The 18081-nt window shown below is 31.7% G+C and overlaps 4 protein-coding genes across 6 annotated transcripts; 2 read left to right on the top strand and 2 right to left on the bottom strand.

Annotated features, from left to right (window-relative positions):
- The first annotated feature begins 1541 nt into the window (after positions 1-1541).
- On the top strand, positions 1542-3923 carry LOC106438343 (putative E3 ubiquitin-protein ligase XBAT31). The gene is made up of 8 exons (XM_013879464.3): positions 1542-1971; positions 2043-2102; positions 2163-2234; positions 2319-2440; positions 2516-2656; positions 2743-2850; positions 2930-3188; positions 3288-3923. The coding sequence occupies exons 1-8, from the start codon at positions 1642-1644 to the stop codon at positions 3708-3710; spliced, it is 1515 nt and encodes a 504-aa protein (XP_013734918.2). The 5' UTR covers positions 1542-1641; the 3' UTR covers positions 3711-3923.
- A 4141-nt stretch (positions 3924-8064) lies between these two features.
- Positions 8065-8864, bottom strand: LOC106443684 (cyclin-dependent protein kinase inhibitor SMR10). Its single transcript, XM_013885227.3, has one exon. The coding sequence runs from the start codon at positions 8594-8596 to the stop codon at positions 8174-8176; it is 423 nt and encodes a 140-aa protein (XP_013740681.1). The 5' UTR covers positions 8597-8864; the 3' UTR covers positions 8065-8173.
- Positions 8865-13401: 4537 nt separating this feature from the next.
- On the top strand, positions 13402-16233 carry LOC106450184 (probable serine/threonine-protein kinase PBL10). Of its 2 annotated transcripts, XM_048775891.1 has the most exons (8): positions 13402-13625; positions 13728-13774; positions 13898-13982; positions 14494-14819; positions 14929-15064; positions 15140-15282; positions 15372-15495; positions 15577-16233. In XM_048775891.1, the coding sequence occupies exons 3-8, from the start codon at positions 13931-13933 to the stop codon at positions 16008-16010; spliced, it is 1215 nt and encodes a 404-aa protein (XP_048631848.1). In that variant the 5' UTR covers positions 13402-13625; positions 13728-13774; positions 13898-13930; the 3' UTR covers positions 16011-16233. The 2 variants fall into 2 exon arrangements, with proteins under 2 accessions (XP_048631848.1, XP_013747290.2); XM_013891836.3 differs by lacking the exons at positions 13402-13625; positions 13728-13774; positions 13898-13982 and having other exon boundaries at positions 14073-14819.
- Positions 16234-16612: 379 nt separating this feature from the next.
- On the bottom strand, positions 16613-18007 carry LOC106438347 (tropinone reductase homolog At2g29310). 2 transcript variants are annotated; one of them, XM_013879468.3, is made up of 5 exons: positions 17790-18007; positions 17491-17698; positions 17204-17420; positions 17013-17119; positions 16613-16912 (listed from the first exon to the last, which is right to left on the bottom strand). In XM_013879468.3, exons 1-5 carry the CDS (start codon positions 17852-17854, stop codon positions 16721-16723), a joined length of 789 nt encoding a protein of 262 aa, XP_013734922.2. In that variant the 5' UTR covers positions 17855-18007; the 3' UTR covers positions 16613-16720. The 2 variants fall into 2 exon arrangements, with proteins under 2 accessions (XP_013734922.2, XP_013734924.2); XM_013879470.3 differs by having other exon boundaries at positions 17491-17733; positions 17790-17843.
- Positions 18008-18081: the final 74 nt, after the last annotated feature.

Here is an 18081-nt window from a genome sequence, read left to right as displayed (position 1 = left end):
ATTGGAGCAATAATAGAAATAGTGTCTCATATTCTAAGAACGTAATACCATTGGTTCGGAATGTTCTGTTATCACCAAAGAAATTAGTAAAGTACTTTTTTTTTTCATTTATTTGTTGTTTTTTTGCTAAACATTTATTTCATAAATTATTATAACTTTATATAATACATTTTAATTTTTCTGGTCTTTACATTTTTGTGCCATATGTGCATTTCGTGTTTGTCTTCCCTAGTTTATCTTTATTAAAAATAAATAAAACTTACAATAAAAATATTGGCAACACACGAAAAATTATTTGGTAGATTAAAAATAGATAAATACCATATGTAACATAAAAAAGCCGTTAAAAACAATAAGATAATTTTTGTTTGTTTGTTTCAGAATAGCATATAAAGAAAAATATACAAAATATTATTCATTAAAAAATATAAACACACATTACTCCTAAAATTAAATTTTTATGAATTAGGCTTAAATTCTAGGAGTGGGAGTTTATGGGTTATTGTTAAGAATTTAGGGTGTAAATTATAATATTTTTATTTTTAAGATTCATGTATTTCAAATGTATTATTTTTACTAGTATTTTAGTTTTATTTTTAATTTTTAATGAATGCTATTCTATGATTTTTTTTTCATTTTGTGCTATTTTTATGATAATTATTTTGTGCTTTTTAGAAAAGTTATCTTTAAAATTATTTAAAAATATAAATCGGTAGAAGCATGATTTTTCAGTATATGATATGTGCATTAACATTTCTAGTTTTCTTAATAACAAATCATTTGTGATTTTTGTTCAAAAAAAATCATTTGTGATTTGAACAGAATCCATTAAAAAAATTTTGTCATTAAAAAAAAAGAGGATAGAAAATAGAGAAAAAGATTAAGATAGCACCAAACCAAGTTTTTGTTCCCAAAGTAGCACTCAAGGCTCAAAGTCACAAAAATAGATTTCATTAAAGAGGTAAATATACACTTATACCCCTTGGGTTAATTAATCCAAACCTTAGGGTTTAGAGTTAAGGGGATGGAGTTTTGGAATTAGGGTTTAAAATTTTATAAAAAATAAATACTAAAATAAAAATAAAAATTTTAAAAACAGTTTCAAAAAGTATTTTTAAATTATAAAAAGAAAACTAAAAAAAAAATAAAAAAAAAAATCCGAAAAAAAAAATTCAAAAAAAAATTATAAAAATTTCGAATCTGAAAAATATAATCTGAAACTATAAAAAAAAATTCTTTTTTTTTTATTTTTTTTATTTTTATTTTATTTATTTATATTTATTTTTATTTGTTTATTTAATTTTAAACCAAGGGTATTAGAGATATTTTACCCTTTAATGAATGTCATTTTTGTGACTTTCTCCTTCTAGTGCTATTTTTGTGACATAAACTTCGAAATGTGCTATTATTGACAATTGCCCTAGAAAATATCTGACAAGCTGCCCGAGTAACTATAATCAAACTGACACGGGCAAATAAAAAATGCTGCCCGTTGGGGGATCCTCAAATTCCAACACCAATAGAGTCGTCGTCTCCGTCTCTCTCTCTTTTTTTTTTTTTTTTCACAAAAAAGAATCACTTTCCAAAAGGAAAAAAAGATTTTAAAAATTAATATCTCAATGCCTATCAACTTGTACATAAATGGGAAACTTCCCTCTTCTTCTTCTTCTCCATTGCAATCCCAAGACGCCCCAACCACCGTGGCGCTTTATTCTCACGCCTGAGCAGAGCGCTTCACCGGTGGCAGACGGTGTCGTGATTCCTCCTATCCTCCACATCATCTCTCTAGAGATGGGGCAGAGCATGAGCTGTGGAACTAGACCGGAGCACGGCATATTCGCCTCCGTGCAGTGCGGCGACATCGTCACTGTGCGTCGAGTGATGACTTCGGATCCGAGTCTGTTGCATCAGACCACTCCTTATGATCGCCACTCCGTTCTTCACGTCGCCGCTGCTAGTGGCCAGATCGAGGTTAGTTTTCTCCGAGATCTCGCCGGAATCTCACCGGAATCTCGCATTTCTGATGTTTTCTGTTATTGCAGATTTTGACCTTGCTTCTGGAACGATTTAAGAATCCAGATGTGTTGAATCGTCACAAGCAGGTTTGAAATAACATCTTCGGATTCGCATTTGATTTTGCTGAAAACTTTTGATTCTTGTAGACTCCGTTAATGCTGGCTGCTATGTATGGAAGGATCTCTTCCGTGAAGAAGCTCGCTGAAGTTGGAGCTAATGTAAGCTCACAGCACGTTTCCTTTAATCTTCTACCTTCTTGAAAATTTGTTGTTGAGAGATCTTTCTTGTGAATCAATCTGCAGGTTTTGATGTTTGATTCTGTCAATAGAAGAACATGCTTGCACTACGCAGCTTACTATGGACACGCTGATTGCGTTCAAGCCATTCTCTCTGCTGCTCGATCCAGTCCCGTTGCTGTTCATTGGTGGGGTCTCTTTCCAAATCTTGATCAGTTTTCTTGATTCAAAAAAGCTCACACTTGAGATTTGTGTTTGTTCAGGGGATATGCGCGCTTTGTGAATATTAGAGATGACAAAGGAGCGACACCGTTGCATCTAGCTGCCAGGCAAAGACGGCCTGAATGTGTGAATGTTCTCTTGGATAGTGGTTCTCTTGTTTGTGCTAATACTAGCCTATACGGGTAATACAATCATTTCATTCGAAATCAAACATTTGTTAGAAGTTTCAGTGTTTTTGGGACTAATCCTCCAAGCTTTGTTGAAACAGGTCTCCAGGGAGCACACCTCTTCATTTGGCAGCAAGAAGCGGGTCTATCGATTGTGTCAGAAAATTGCTTGCTTGGGGTGCTGACCGTCTTCAAAGAGACGCTTCTGGGTATATATAAACATTCTCTTTTGCCACTTTCCTAAGCTTTATTAAAAGTCATTGAATCTTGAAATCATTTTTTTTTCAGGAGGATACCCTATGTTGTTGCCATGAAACACAAGCACGGAGCATGTGGAGCGTTGCTTAACCCGTCTTCTGCAGAGCCACTGGTCTGGCCATCTCCGTTAAAGTTCATCAGCGAGCTTAATGAGGAGGCAAAACTGCTCTTAGAACAGGCACTGATGGATGCTAACAGAGAGAGAGAGGAAACCATTCTCAAAGGAACTGCTTACTCCTTACCATCACCATCTTTCTCTGACACCGCCTCGGATGATAACATGTCTGAGGTACTGTCACACCCGCTTAGTTGACATAAGGCTTCTTCAATTGTCTGTTTGATAATATGTAAATTGTTCTAATAACGCGGTATAATACGTTGTTAACAGATGAGTGACTCGGAACTCTGTTGCATTTGCTTTGAGCAAGTATGCACTATTGAAGTCAAAGACTGTGGTCACCAAATGTGTGCGCAATGCACACTTGCACTGTGCTGTCACAACAAACCTAACCCAACGACCTCAACCGTGACACCACCGGTGTGCCCGTTCTGTAGAAGTGTCATCGTACGGTTAGTCGTCGCCCAGAACAACAACAACGACAAGAGCAAGAGCCAATATGAAGTTGTTGATCGTGAGGCAGGTGATGTAAACTCCTCAAAACTCAGAAAGCATAGAAGATCGATAAACCTTGGCGAAGAAAGCAGCAGTTTCATGGGTCTTTCAAGCATTGGATCCTTCGGAAGGATAACCGGCCGTAGCTCGGGAAGGATCGCAGCCGACAACGAGCTGATGAACAAACCCATTTTGTGAGGATCGGGTCCACATATCAGTAAGGGGTGAATGTTTAAAAGATAGATGAAATTTATTATGTAGATTGAAATAAGGAAAAATGACGTTGAATTATGTAATGCAATGATTTGTTGTTTCTTTGATCAGTTTGTCAAAAAAGGAATTTGTTTGTTGTTATTATTTGGTCATTTTTATTGTATGAAAGGTAATTTGATAAATCTTCTCTTCTTCTCACTTGATTTTCTTTATAAAAATTTATATTTTTAGCAATTTTTATATATGGTAATGAACTAATGACTAATAATTCAATATTATAATTAAAGTAAAATTTCTGTTCAATATTTATTTTTGTCAAAGATTTTGAAATATGGTAAATGGTAATAACTAATGACTCAAATGTCATTAATTAAAATATATGAGAAATTGTTTGAAATACACTAACTAGATGTTATTGGAGTTTATGTATTTATTGGCAGTTTTTTGTTTTTAACGGCTCTACATACAATACTCTGGAACTTCCGATAAGCTTCGCTCTTATAATCTGCAAGAAATTTCATAGTTTGAGATTCGAACTCAAACTTTGGTGTAGAAACCTTTAAAATTCAAACTAAATATAGTTTTACTGGTTATGTAATTTTAAAACTCATACCAAAATCATGTGTTATTGGTTTCATAATTTATAAATTCTAAACCTAATTTAAATTAGGTGTTATTCAATCATACAAATTTATTGATGAACTAAATTTTCTTATAGATTTGAATGAATTTGTATAATTTTTTTTATTAAAAATATAAAGATCCAAATCTAATGGTAAACCTCTGAATTTGTAAACTAAATAAAATTTGTAGGTTAGATTTGAAAATCTGTATATTTTACTTGGACTTGCAAATACTATATGGATTTCTAAATCATTTAAAATACATAAACCAATAACACCTCTTAATTGATTTAGAAATCCATATAGTATTTACAAATAATTTTGGTATATATATATATATATATGATCAAAATTAAATTATAAATTTGCATTAACAAACACACAGCTAAAATAATACTAATCAAATAAAAAAGTGTCGGTAGTTAAATGACTAAATTGTTTAAAGTTTATCAGATCATTAGGTTAATTAACAAACTAATTTTTACCATTTTAACGTATTATAAATAAAATAAATAAAAAATATATTAAATTTATATTAATATATATAAACATATTTAAAACTAGGGGATAAGAGAAATCGAACAAAACTTAGGTTCATTCCCTATGTTGAATCTTTAAATTCACTTCTTTTTCTAGGACCAATCAAAGTACCACGTAGGTTATTAAATAAAAAATATTAAATTAGAAAAGAATAGTTGAAAAAAAATTATGCTAATTTTAACGATGCTAACGCCGACAAATCCTAAACCTTAAATTTTAAATCATAAACTCTAGACCCTAAATTCAAGACCCAAACGCTAGACCAAACTCAAACCCTATACCCTAAACTCAAACCATATATCCTAAACCCAAATCCTAGACCTAATCCCAAACCGTATACTCTAAATCCAAATTTTAAACTCTTAATCCAAATCTTAAACCCTAAACCCTATACTCTAAATCCAAATCTTAAACCATAAACCCAAACTATAAACCTTAAACCCAAGCCTTATAGCGTCTAGGTTTGGGTAATGTTTAGGGTTTACGGTTTGGATTTAAGGTCTAGGGTTTAGGATGTACGGTTTTGACTTTGAGTTTACGTTTTGGGTTTATGGTTTAGGATTTTGGTTTTAGGTATAGAATTTGGGTTTATAGTGTATGATTTGGGTTTAGGGTATAAGGTTTGAGTTTAGGGTTTATAGTTTAGGTTTAGGATTTAAGATCTAGATTTAGGGTTTAACTGGTGGCTAACGTCATTCTTTTTTTCTGTTATTTTTTATTTAATATTTTTTATTTTATAATTTATGTGACATTTTGATTGATCATAGGTGAGACGAATTTAAATGTTTATTCTAGGGAGTGGATTTAAAGGTTTATCCGAGGGGAACTTAAGTTTTGTTTAGAGAAATGTATTCCCTAGAGAAGTCTATGCTTATTTTCACTTTATAATTAAAGTCGTCGAAATTAGATGGGAACAAATCACATGTGAATGGCTGGTAAGTTGCCAACGGAGAAAGAGATGGAAAGAGTCTTTGGGTGGTGTTTTGAGGATCGTTGACCCTACATGATCCAATCACTTTCTTTATCTCTCAACTTGTGTGTCTCCAAAATTTTGAAATATTTGGCTCTTATTAAATAAAATATCAGTATTTTTTTAAGATTAGTCATATTGTTACAACTAGTACATACTACATGATCACTTGTTGTTTTCTCGTTCGTGGACTGATTATTTTATACGTCAAGACTCGTTATAGAGTCGTAGTAGGCAAAGACTGATGTAGTCGGTAGGATATTTTTTGTTAGTCGACTTTAAGGATCGGAAAAGTAAACTAGTGATTATCATGATAGTATAAAATTAGACAAACGAAGAAAATAAGTGCTAGATTTCTTACTTTTCACTTTTATACCAAAAACGTGTTTGAGAAGGAAGCAAAAAAAAGTGAAAGATATATGGATAAAAATTGTAATACCCGCCTCTTCCAATTGTTAATATGGAGTTATCGAATGCGGGATTAGGTACACATATCTATATAACTAATATTCACTGTGTCTTATATAAGGGTAATATAGATAACATTGTGTAAATATGTTATTATACAGTAAATACTCTAGTGTCTACGATGTATAAATACTCTTCTATATTGTTAATAAAATTCAGCTCAATATCTTATATGGTATCAGAGCCTGCACTAAACCTAAGAAACCGCCATCCAAAATTTTCAAAATTTTTCCTTCTTTTTCTTCATAGTTCCTTCTGGTTTCTGGACAACGCTCAACTCCACCTACGCTAAACCTAGCAGAGGGCACTTCAAGCAACTGAGATAACAGATCGACGACTGGTCCAAGGGTAACAAGTTGATCAACGAGTACTTTCAGGGGTTTACGACTCGTTTTGATCAACTGGCGCTCCTTGGAAAGCGAATGGATCATGAGGACCAGATTGACAAGATCCTAGACACAACACCCCGACGAGTATAAGACGATAGTTGACCAGATTGGGAGCCGAGACACAACACCTTCCCTCAAGAGGCCAATCTGCAATCATCTCCTACTCTGGTCTCCACAACACCGATCACAGCAAAGTTCTATGTTAAGAGTTGAAGCACATGCCGTTGACGATGTTTCAGATTATAATATTGACCATGTGAATCTTCGTAATGATTAATATATATAAGATCATAATGATTCTATTCTATCAAAATTGATTTAGACTAACTCAAAGAACATAAATGGACGATTTATCCTTAGCTAACAAAACTTATCTGCTAAAGCTAATCATGAACCACGAACATAAACATATTCTTAGGTTTCAAGATAAATTTATCAATCCCACGAGGGTGGATTGATTCTAAGTCTGAGTTTGAAACTGGTATTATAACATTTCCTGAATAATATATTTGGTTTACGATCTCAAGGTTTATTCCAATTATCTTAAACCAAACGTTTCATTTAAATTTTTGTTTATTATTTTTATGCTATATCAATTTACAAAACCAACTAGCTGTTTTGGTTTAATTTTAATTGAATATACTTCCTACTTTCACAAAAAAACGTTTCTTTAACTTTTTGATATAAATTAAAAATGATTGAAATATATTTATGTTCTTATTAGTTACACCTATTTAACCAATAGTATTTGAAATAAACAAAATTATTAGAAGATCAATGTATTTTGCAATTAATATTAAACTGAAAGTAAATATAAGTTACACTGAAATTCTAAAATAACACTTTATATGTAACAAAAAAGGTCAAAATATTTAAATTTATGTAATAACTATTTATTCGAGAGAAAATTTACCAATGTTATTAGTGTTGTTGTAATATTTAAATTTATGTAATAATTATTTCTCATGTATATTTTAAAAAAGTTTTTTTTTAATTAAGTTTCTTTTGTAATATTCTTGTTGTCTAATTCATGTTTTAAAATATTATAAATCTTATTTTAAAATTTCTATTTAATTTATGTGCAAAAATTGAATTTATAAAAATAAACTTGAAATATATATGACATATAAGACTTTTAAGGATTAAAACAATAAATGAGAAAATACTTAAAAATCATAAATGTGTTGTGTAATTAATTATAAAAATCAAAATGCAAATAAAAAGATAAAACTTCAAATTATTGGAAAGCAAAAAACTATATATTTGAAACTATATAATTTCTTTTGGAGATGCTTTAAATACTTTACGCCTTCACGGACAAAAAAAAAACTACCAACAGAAAAACAATATTTTTAACAAATAAATAAAACTGAAGCATCTCACAATATTACATAACACGTAGTTTATTACAATTTGGTTAATTATATGTAGCTACGTTATGCATATACATATGTAACATCAAATATGTCTGGCTTTCTTAATTTTGTTACCGAGAGATGCTGAATGAAACATACAATCAATCTCTCTAGAAACATTCAGAATGATCATTCTCCTGCTTTTATAAGAATCTCGAACCTTCAAGCTTCTTGACTGGATTCCCTTAGGCTTCCTCGGCGCCGGCGGACAAATATTTGGAATATTTGGGAGAATCTGGTCCAGGCGTGTTGGAGTCTTACATAATTCTTCTTCTTCCTCATTCTTTACTCCTTCAGGTGAGCAATTAGTTAGTTCTCGGACTTTGGTTTCAAGATCTTGATCTGGACAGAATACTTGAACGCTTCGGTCTGAAAACCCTATAGAGGGTACACGAAGGAGCCCTATTTCGGTTTCGCCGAGATTGTTTTGATCGGAGTGACAAATTCCAGCGTCCGAGAAACCCATCTATCAGAAGAAAAACGTAGAAAGGGAAGGGAGTTAAATAGTTCTGACGAGAGAGAGGAAGATTTATGGCTTTAGTGACTTAATTTGCTTTATATAATGGTAATACCGTGTGCGTGTTGTTTTAAATTGTGTATTTGAATTAATAATTTATTTGAGAACATTCGGGTATTAGTAAATGTTTTAGGTATCCGATGCAACAAATATACTTACTTTATGTAAGCTTTGCTTTTTAAAAATATGGTATGGTTTTCGTCAATTTAGTTAATCTCTATACCAATCACATGTTTCGCTTTTCACGGTCACATTTAGGATTTAGCTTTAAGGGGCATAAGATTATTTAACCATACCAAAATATTTAGTAGGTAAATAAAAAAAATCAGGTTTGAATAATATATGAATACAAAACGTCATTTGTTTTAAGTTTTCCAATTAAAAACCGACAATTAAGATACATACTCAGGCTATTGCATCTAAAACTATAATGTATTGTGTATCATTCTCATATTGGCTTAATTAGATTAAGTTTTACTCCAATAAATAAATTAAAAAGCAAATCATGTATAATAATTGTGTAAAGATAAAGAAAGCTTCAAGCATATTGACATGGAAACGAGAAAAGGCCAATTTTGTTGGGTGAAAAGATAAAGGTCAATTTACTTTCCTTTATTCATAAGCTAAAAGAAATTATTGAATTTAGTGTCCCAAGTAAGATAGCCTGTCTCTTTCATCTTATTCAAATTAGTTAAAATCATTTTCTATATTAGTTACTCTCTTATCCTAACTTTGATGCATGTGAACGTCGATCTCACATGCCTTCTATGTTTTTTTTTTTTTTTTTTTTTCATGCCTTCTATGTTATCTCTATACATCTACTCTTTTTTTTTTGAACCACCACCTATACTTCCACTCACATCACCATATTTCCAAGTATTACCATTAAATATGATCATACACAATGTACCCTTTGTGTGTACATCTAGTAAAGATCGATCTAACTGATAAAATTTAACGAAACGTTATATACTAGACTCTGGCGATTAATGACGATCCAATGACATTAAACTACCCACCTAACTGACAAAAATCTTAAATATTTATGATATAAAATTTAGATTCTATCGACCTATCCCAACATTTGTCAATGAAAAGCAAGAAAGGTAAAGAAAGCCAGCACTAATAATAAGATATTGTACACGCTTTCTCTTTGTTATGCATACACGAATAACAAAAAAAAAAAAGATGGCTAGAGATAGTTGAATTGTCCGGAAATTTATTATATCGATATGTGTAATATTATTTTAATCTTGGCTCTTAACAAAACCTCAACCAACGCATGTATTTCCTTTTCGAAAACAGAAAAAAATCGGAGAAAAGCTCACTTACTTACGAGTAGTATTATTTCAGTAGCTTTGGAGTAGTGGCGACTATTTGTTATACTTTGTACAAAAGGTTTGTTTTTCTTTTTCAAGTTATTAATTCCAAAAAAGTAAATAGATTGTAAAACAAAATCATTTTTACATAACTCTGTAGTAAACAACCCAAGGGGTTGACTGGTTTTGCAGTAAACAAAATCATTTTTACATAACTTTGTAATAAACAACCGAAGGGGTTAACTGGTTTTGTCTTAGAGCATCTCTAAAAAAGAACTTTAGCTTGAAATTTCCAAAACTCTATATTTGAAGTTTAAAAGTGTTCTTCTCCAAAAGTAAAATTTCAAATTTAATTTCGAAATTATTTATATTTTATAATATGATCTTTATACTTGTCATAACTAATTTGAATTCATAAAATTTTTGTAAATAACTAACATATATATAAAAATATTACAACAATATTAATTAATAAAATATTCTATTAAATATAAAAAAATTAAATAAAAATAACTTAATTAATATTAAACGTCAAACAAAATACCATATTATTTCATAAAATAATTTTCGTAATGCATATATGATCTATTAGTGCATTTCAAAGTAAAAATGGCTCTTCTCATTTTTACTTTTTAGATTACGAGCTAAAATTTGTTGAAATCGGGTAATATTGATACATGTAAATATATTAGATCGGAACAACAAAGTAAAAGAGAAACATAAAATATTGCTAAAAGAATAATTTCTTTTCGATGATATTAATTCTCGTGAATATATTCGATATGAACAAGAAATAATTGTACGAAAAAGACATCAAAAACAACAACAAAAACCATCTTCAGTTACACAAAAAAATTTGGACAATATTTAAAAATTTGAAGGTTCCAGATCAAATTTACCTAACTGTTAGTGTTGTTGTAATATTTAAATCTGTGTAATAGTTATGTCTTCATGTAATTTTTTAAAATATTTTTGTTAAGTTTTTTTTTTATATTATCGTTGTCTAAATCTAGCTTAAAATATTTTAAATCTTATTTTAAAGTTTTATTTAATTTTATGTGTAAAATTTAAAATCTGTAAACAAAATTTAAATATTTATGAGATATAATTTTTTAAGAATTAAAACAATAAACGAGAAAATATTTATGAATCATAAAGATGATGTGTGATTGTAGGGACCAAAATGCAAATAAAAATATGAAACTTCAAATTTGAAGTTTTGAGTAGTGAAACTTCAAATATAGAGAGAGTTTCACTCCTCAAAACTTGAAGTTTTGAAGTTTTTTTTGGAGAGTAAAAAACTTCATATTTGAAGTTATAAAGTGTCTTTTGGAGATACTCTTATAATCCGCAAACACTGCATTTATTGGCATTTTATAACAATCACAAAAAATACTGAGAACCTCTGAGAATTCAAAGGTGGTTACAATAACAAGGGGTTGTTGTAAGATAAATAAAAATAATTTTAAAAAACTATATAAATATAAAAATAAATATTTTATTATTTATTTAAAACTGAATAAAATACTAGTATATATATTTATTATATTTTAGTTTTATATTAAAATTTAAAACAAAAATATATGCTATAGTGTTTAGACATTAATATATGCTATAGTGTTTAGACATTAATATATATATATATACCCAAATATATACATACACATATAGAAATCCCCAAAATTTTAAAAATTTAATACTATGATTTTATATATTTTTATATTTATTTATAATAATATGATTTTTAATATTTTATAATTATATAAAGTGTTAATATTGTTAATTTATTATTTAACCGTTTGTATTTGATAGTTAACCAGTCATAAATATACGCAAATGTACCAATATTAAACTGTTGTATCAGTTATAGAAATCGGTTAACTAGGCTTAAAACCGTAACCACCGCGACTGCTGCGTTATGCCGGACTGCTGCGTTAAGTCGTTTTGTTTGCAGCATTAAACTTTGCATCATTGTATGCGCTTTATTACGTGCCTTTCCAAACGTAATTAGAAAATAATGTGGATGACAATGGTAATTGACTAATTAATTGTATATCACATTTTTATCACAGTAACACCGGTTAATTTTATACCATCTTTTTCGAGTTGTGTTTATATTGCAGATAAGCTTTTTTTTTTTTTTGTCAACAAAGATAGAAGATAAGCTTGTTAAAGTAGGTATCCCATTCTGTTACAAAAACAAAAACTAGGTAATCCACTCAGCAACTGAAGTTAAGCAGATAATTTAACTTCTTGTTCAGATAAAAGCTAAATACCAAATACTTTATCCGCTTTTACTAGTAAAAATGGATAATTAGTAAAAAGGTATGCACACACCCTCATGGAGCATAGTTGAATTATATCTCATGCTCAATCATATTGTCTCCCATCTGCTACTTTGTCGTTCTACCCATCTAGTTTCATCTTCTTTGATTTTAGTTTCAATTTCAGTGTAACTACAATAATTGACTCTTAATAATGTAGTTTGGCGCAACATATGTCTCTATTGGACAACCAAAGATCATTACAAAATATTGTCTTGTTCATACATGATTTGTCCAAGAACTTTTTATAATAATGCATTTCATATAGCACCAAGGAATTAACATATTTCACATCACAAATGAATAGAAATATTTTGGTTGTTTTTTTTTGAAGAAAGGGTTTTCAAATATTTTGATTGTTATTCCTTAACTTTATTTATTTCAAGTTCAACCCATGTAGTCATTCTTTATCAGCGTTTAACAAATACAATCTTACGAGATGATAACCCGCGGACATGCGCGAAGTGAATTTTTATACTAATGTTTATTCATTAACTAGTTTTTATACTAATGTTTATTCATTAAATAGTTTTAACATTTTGCAACACTACAATCTTAAATATATCATTGTCTGGCGTTTGGGGACCCGTCGGTTTCGGTTCGATTAATTAAGATTTTAAGATTTTTTGTATTACGCTCATATGTCCCATTCGGGTTTTACTAATTATCAGGCCGGATTCGGTTCGGTGGATCAATATGATCGTAATTCTCAACAATTAGTATATGTGAATAATCTTAAACGAACATATGTGTCTAACCATTAGTTTTATTACACTACTAGTGTTATTTTTTAATATATGTGTATTAAAAAATTATCTTAGAACATAAATGGTATTTACATTGAAAAAATAATCGATAATCTAACATTCTATATATATATATACACAAAATATTCTAATTTTTATTATTTTTATGATTTATATATAGTATTGTGTCAAAGCGAGGACATTAATGATATTTAGTAATAAAAACAATTGTAGCTAGTCGTTGCTAAATGGAACAATTATAGCAACCAATTATCTCTAGCTAATGAGTAACTATTTAGCTATAGATTACCAACGGAATCCGTCTCTAGCTATATAGATACGGAATGCTATAGTTAGCCACATATTTAGCTACAAAGTTAAAACTATGTGTTTTGTCACTATATGTGTAGTTAAAAAACCTGGCTACGAAAATGTCTTCGCCAATCTATAACTAACTTAATGAATTCTTGTGTCTTGGTTGTGGCGCCGGCCCTTACACAAAGCCGATGCACTCGCTTGCGGCCATTGGTTTTATTAATTAAATTCGGCCACACCTTACAAATAACTTCTTTAGTCTAGTGGCTAACAGGTATGTCCACAATTTCAACTTCTTATTTTCTTTCTGTTCTTCTCTTTTCTTCAAAGACTTAAAGAGTGGCCACATATATATTTTTTTTTTGGTTGCATCCAGCCTTTCAAATTCTAGGACTGGCTCTGCTTGGTTGACAACGAAATTTGGTGAGCAAAGTTTCCTTCTTATTAATTTAATGTTCGGTTTCTTTAATATGTACTTTCATCCAGCTTGAAAACATTTCAAAATCTCTTTGTCCTCACATTATGATATGTTTCTTCTTGAGATAGAAAAATGGGTTTTGTTTGATCCGTCTCAAAATCATGGGGATTTGCATGAGTGTTCAGGTTAAAGCTGAGAGTCCAAGTAACACAGGTACTACAAGGCTCAAGCTTTCAAATTTCATATATAGAATAACGACTACTCCTACAAATGTTTATTTGTAAACAAATATTTAATTTTGAGGTTTTAAGAGTTTGAATTTATTTTGGTCGGCAATAGAGTAGGGTCTAAACTTTAGGGTTTGTTGTTCATTTATTTTTTACGTATTTTTTTCAATTCGAGGTTAGGCTTTCCGGGACTTAAGTCACTTAACTTAAAAGTTTGGTTTCTAACGCTAAAAATAATTAGTTTTTTTTTTATATTTCAAAAAAACAAATTAATGATTAGGTTTTCGTAAACTGTCTTTTTGGGTGTTTGGCTAATTCACGGCTCATTTTAGTTGCCAGAGGAAAAGACAAGCAAGAAAATTCAGAATCTTTACATTTGTCTGATCTCTTAATTACAACAAAACCATTTGTACTAAATTTCGGATAAATGGGTTTTGTGAAAAAAGTGCAATCAAAAGTTTTTTTATATGTAAACTATTTGTTTGGTGTTTGCATAGGTGCGAGTCCGAAGTATATGAGCTCAGAGGCAAATGATACACAAAGCATGGGAAGCAAATGCTCTTCTGTGTCTGTCAGAACAAGCCCTCGAACCGAAGGAGAGATCTTGCAATCTCCAAACCTAAAATGTTTCAGCTTTGCTGAGCTCAAAGCAGCAACTAGGAATTTCAGACTAGACAGTGTTCTTGGTGAAGGTGGATTCGGTTGTGTCTTTAAAGGATGGATTGATGAGGAATCTCTCACTGCATCTAAACCGGGAACCGGCATGGTTATTGCTGTCAAAAGACTTAACATAGAGGGTTGGCAAGGTCATCAAGAATGGCTGGTAGATTCGAAAAGCTAACTTCAATCTTTTGATCACTTATATTGAAGAAAAAAAAAACTTATATTGAAGATTGTTTGTTTATGATTTTCGTTGATTAATGCTGCTGCAGGCGGAAGTGAATTACTTGGGGAGGCTTTCTCATCCTAATCTTGTGAAACTCATCGGTTACTGCTTAGAGGATGAACATCATCTTCTTGTGTATGAGTTCATGCCTTGTGGAAGCTTAGAGAATCATTTATTCAGAAGTATTGTCTTCTCTTCTCTTGTTCATTCATCTGGTAACTCGCAATGTTATTCAATCTTGTTTCTTGCTGTTACAGGAGGTTCCTACTTCGAACCGTTATCTTGGAATATTCGGTTGAAAATTGCTCTTGGTTGTGCAAAAGGTCTAGCTTTTCTTCACAGTGCCGAGACGCAAGTCATATACCGCGACTTCAAAACCTCTAATATACTTCTTGATTCGGTACTTCCATCTTTTGATATAAATGGAAAATAGCTGTCATAATTAATAAGATTTTATGTTTGAGAAAAATCTCATTGACATGATCACAGAACTACAATGCTAAGCTATCTGACTTCGGTTTGGCTAAAGACGGTCCAACAGGTGATAATAGCCATGTCTCTACAAGGGTCATAGGTACCTATGGATACGTAGACCCTGGTTACCTTTTGAACGGTTAGCCTCTCAAAAGTCTTTTTTTTTTCTTTATGTGATTTGATTTACTTCTTTATGATAACCACTAACTCTTTCACTTAGGTCATTTAACAACCAAGAGTGATGTCTATAGCTACGGTGTTGTGCTTTTGGAGATGTTGTCTGGTCGTAAAGTAGTGGACAATAATCGTCCACCGAGAGAGCAAAAACTAGTGGATTGGGCAAAACCATTACTTGCAAACAAGAAGAAGGTTTCACGAGTTATCGATAACCGTATCCGAGACCAAATCTCAGTGAAAGAAGCACATAAAGTAGCTACTCAAGTGTTCAGATGTCTCGACGTTGACAAAAACCAGAGGCCAAACATGAACGAGATTGTTTTTCACCTCGAAAACATCCAAGCTTCGCGTGAAGAAGGAGGAAATGAGACCGAGAAAAGAATGCGTAGGAGAAGAGACAGTTTTGCTCAACAAACCGGTGTGGGCGGGATAGCAACTGCTTATCCACGTCCGTCTGCTTCGCCTCTGTTTGTCTGAGAAGGAAACGATGATGTTCTGCTCTGTTTAGTTCAGATGTACAGTTTTGGTTCTGCTTATGCACCCAAGGGATTCAAGTTCATTGCTCGTCAGAGATTTGACAGTTGATCTTTGTAGTGTGAGAGTTGTTTAACATAAAGTATAAATGATCTCTCATGTCTTCAACTTCAAGCTTTGTCATATTATATGCACGACAAGGGGAACAAAGAAATGCTTTCATATATATTTACAAAGCAAAAAAAAAAAAAAAAAAGAAAGAAGAACAGAAGCTAGCGCAACTCATTTACTCTCCAAAAATCATGAATGAAAAGAAAGCATTTAACCTTCATTTAAACAGTAATCAGAGTAAAATAATTAAAAATATTAAAGCTTTTATTTCACTTGATTGGTTACTTTTTATGATACATAAGATAGGAAGTAGAGGACATGTGGTAGACATTTAGAGGAGGAGGAAGTCGTTGGAAGGTTGTTACAACGAGCTCTTGAAATGGCAAGTGTCATCTTTCTATCACAGACAAAGTATAAAACAGACTCCTTGTAACTCATTTCTTTCCTAATGCGGATCCGGAACTCCAACTGAGTGGAGATCAAGGCCTTGGATATGTTGTGAGGCAAGATTACTTATTCGAAATAGTAGAATATGATTTTGAGGCATTTGTATACATTGATAACATCAAATATTAAAGGGAAAACAAAGCAAATTCTCTGATTCAAGCATGTGGTTGATAGGAGAAGCCATTAACAGTGAAACCTCCATCAACACAAATGGTTTGACCAGTGATATAAGAAGCTGCAGGTAGACACAAGAATACCACTAGTGATGCAACGTCATTGGGCTCTGCAGCGCGACCCAGTGGAGTTCTATTGAACAATCCTTCCTTGTAACCAACGTTGTCAAGATACTTTAAGAAACACAAATTGACAGATGATTAGAGAAACTGAGATAATTATATTCACAAAAATATATATATATTTAAAACGAATTTTCTTTCTTTTACTTACAGATTGGGACAGAGGAGTCCTTATAACATTAGGCGAAACAGCGTTGGATCTTATACCATCTTTTGCCCATTCACACGCCAAATTTCTAGTTAGCTGATTCAAAGCTCCTGTAAAATAAATAACCAAAACATTCAAAAAACTCTTTGTTGATTAGCCAGTCTTGAACTGCACCTAGTAGTACCTCTAGTTACCTTTTGTTAGACCATAAAGGGATCCACAGTCAACTGATACAATTCCTGCAACCGAGGAAATGAAGATGATGCTTCCGTAGCCTGAAGCCTTTAGAAGAGGATGTGAAAGCTGGGAAAAATGGAAAGCAGGTTCTAAGTTTGTTGAGATGTGGAAAGTGAAATCCTCTGCAACATATTCTGTTGTTGGCTTCCCACGAAGTACGCCCACATTGTTCACCTACGTTGAAAAACAAGACGGTTTTCTCCAAGTTTTCTTAGTTGTTTCTATTGTAAGATCATTTACTTACAAGAATGTTGAGTTTGCCATCGAATAGCGCGGACACTTTTTGTATTAACGTTTCTCTCTGAGGACGAGAGGTTACATCACAGATTGAGCCACTCACTTGAAACCCTTTCTTTTCCCATTCGCTTAAACTTTGATTGAGAAATGTTTCAGAGATGTCGCATACGTGGATTCTAGCTCCAAAACTAGCTAACTCTTCTACTATGGCATACCTAAACTTTCCACAAACATATTGTTTTCTTGAAATCTTGACCATCCATGACGTTAAATAGAAGTAGAAAATACAAAAAGAGAAAGACGAACCCAACTCCGCTGGCTCCACCGGTCACAAGGGCAGTCATACCTTGAAGACTCCATCTTTTATCCATTTTTGTTTGCCTGTGGGTAGCAAGAGAAGGCCACAAGTGAATTAGACTGACTTTTTTAATCAATAATGACAAGAAGTACTCGAAAAACAAGAATAATGGTAAATTGGTAGTTGAGTATGGGCTAATGGCTATCGCACGTGGATTTTGTGACGGAAACGTAGCGAATTATTGGTTGTATGTCTGGTGGAAATCTTATCGTGTCGTAAAAGAAAATATACAAGTCATTT

Source organism: Brassica napus, chromosome A3 (assembly GCF_020379485.1).
Source record: "Brassica napus cultivar Da-Ae chromosome A3, Da-Ae, whole genome shotgun sequence".
NCBI lineage: Eukaryota > Viridiplantae > Streptophyta > Magnoliopsida > Brassicales > Brassicaceae > Brassica > Brassica napus.
Note: the sequence above shows the minus strand (reverse complement) of the source record. Positions and strands in the feature narration are given on the sequence as shown.

Coding starts and splice junctions, on each gene's coding strand:
- LOC106438343 (XM_013879464.3), top strand. CDS start 1,642: ATGGGAAACTTCCCTCTTCTTCTTCTTCTCCATTGCAATCCCAAGACG. Junction 2,851..2,929: donor CTTCAAAGAGACGCTTCTGG/GTATATATAAAC, acceptor TTTTTTTTTCAG/GAGGATACCCTATGTTGTTG. Junction 3,189..3,287: donor CGGATGATAACATGTCTGAG/GTACTGTCACAC, acceptor CGTTGTTAACAG/ATGAGTGACTCGGAACTCTG.
- LOC106450184 (XM_013891836.3), top strand. CDS start 14,424: ATGGGTTTTGTGAAAAAAGTGCAATCAAAAGTTTTTTTATATGTAAAC. Junction 14,820..14,928: donor AAGGTCATCAAGAATGGCTG/GTAGATTCGAAA, acceptor ATGCTGCTGCAG/GCGGAAGTGAATTACTTGGG. Junction 15,065..15,139: donor AGAGAATCATTTATTCAGAA/GTATTGTCTTCT, acceptor TTGCTGTTACAG/GAGGTTCCTACTTCGAACCG.
- LOC106438347 (XM_013879470.3), bottom strand. CDS start 17,843: ATGGAGTCTTCAAGGTATGACTGCCCTTGTGACCGGTGGAGCCAGCGG. Junction 17,734..17,789: donor GGTGGAGCCAGCGGAGTTGG/GTTCGTCTTTCT, acceptor TGGATGGTCAAG/ATTTCAAGAAAACAATATGT. Junction 17,120..17,203: donor CCTTTATGGTCTAACAAAAG/GTAACTAGAGGT, acceptor TTTATTTTACAG/GAGCTTTGAATCAGCTAACT.
- LOC106443684 (XM_013885227.3), bottom strand. CDS start 8,596: ATGGGTTTCTCGGACGCTGGAATTTGTCACTCCGATCAAAACAATCTC.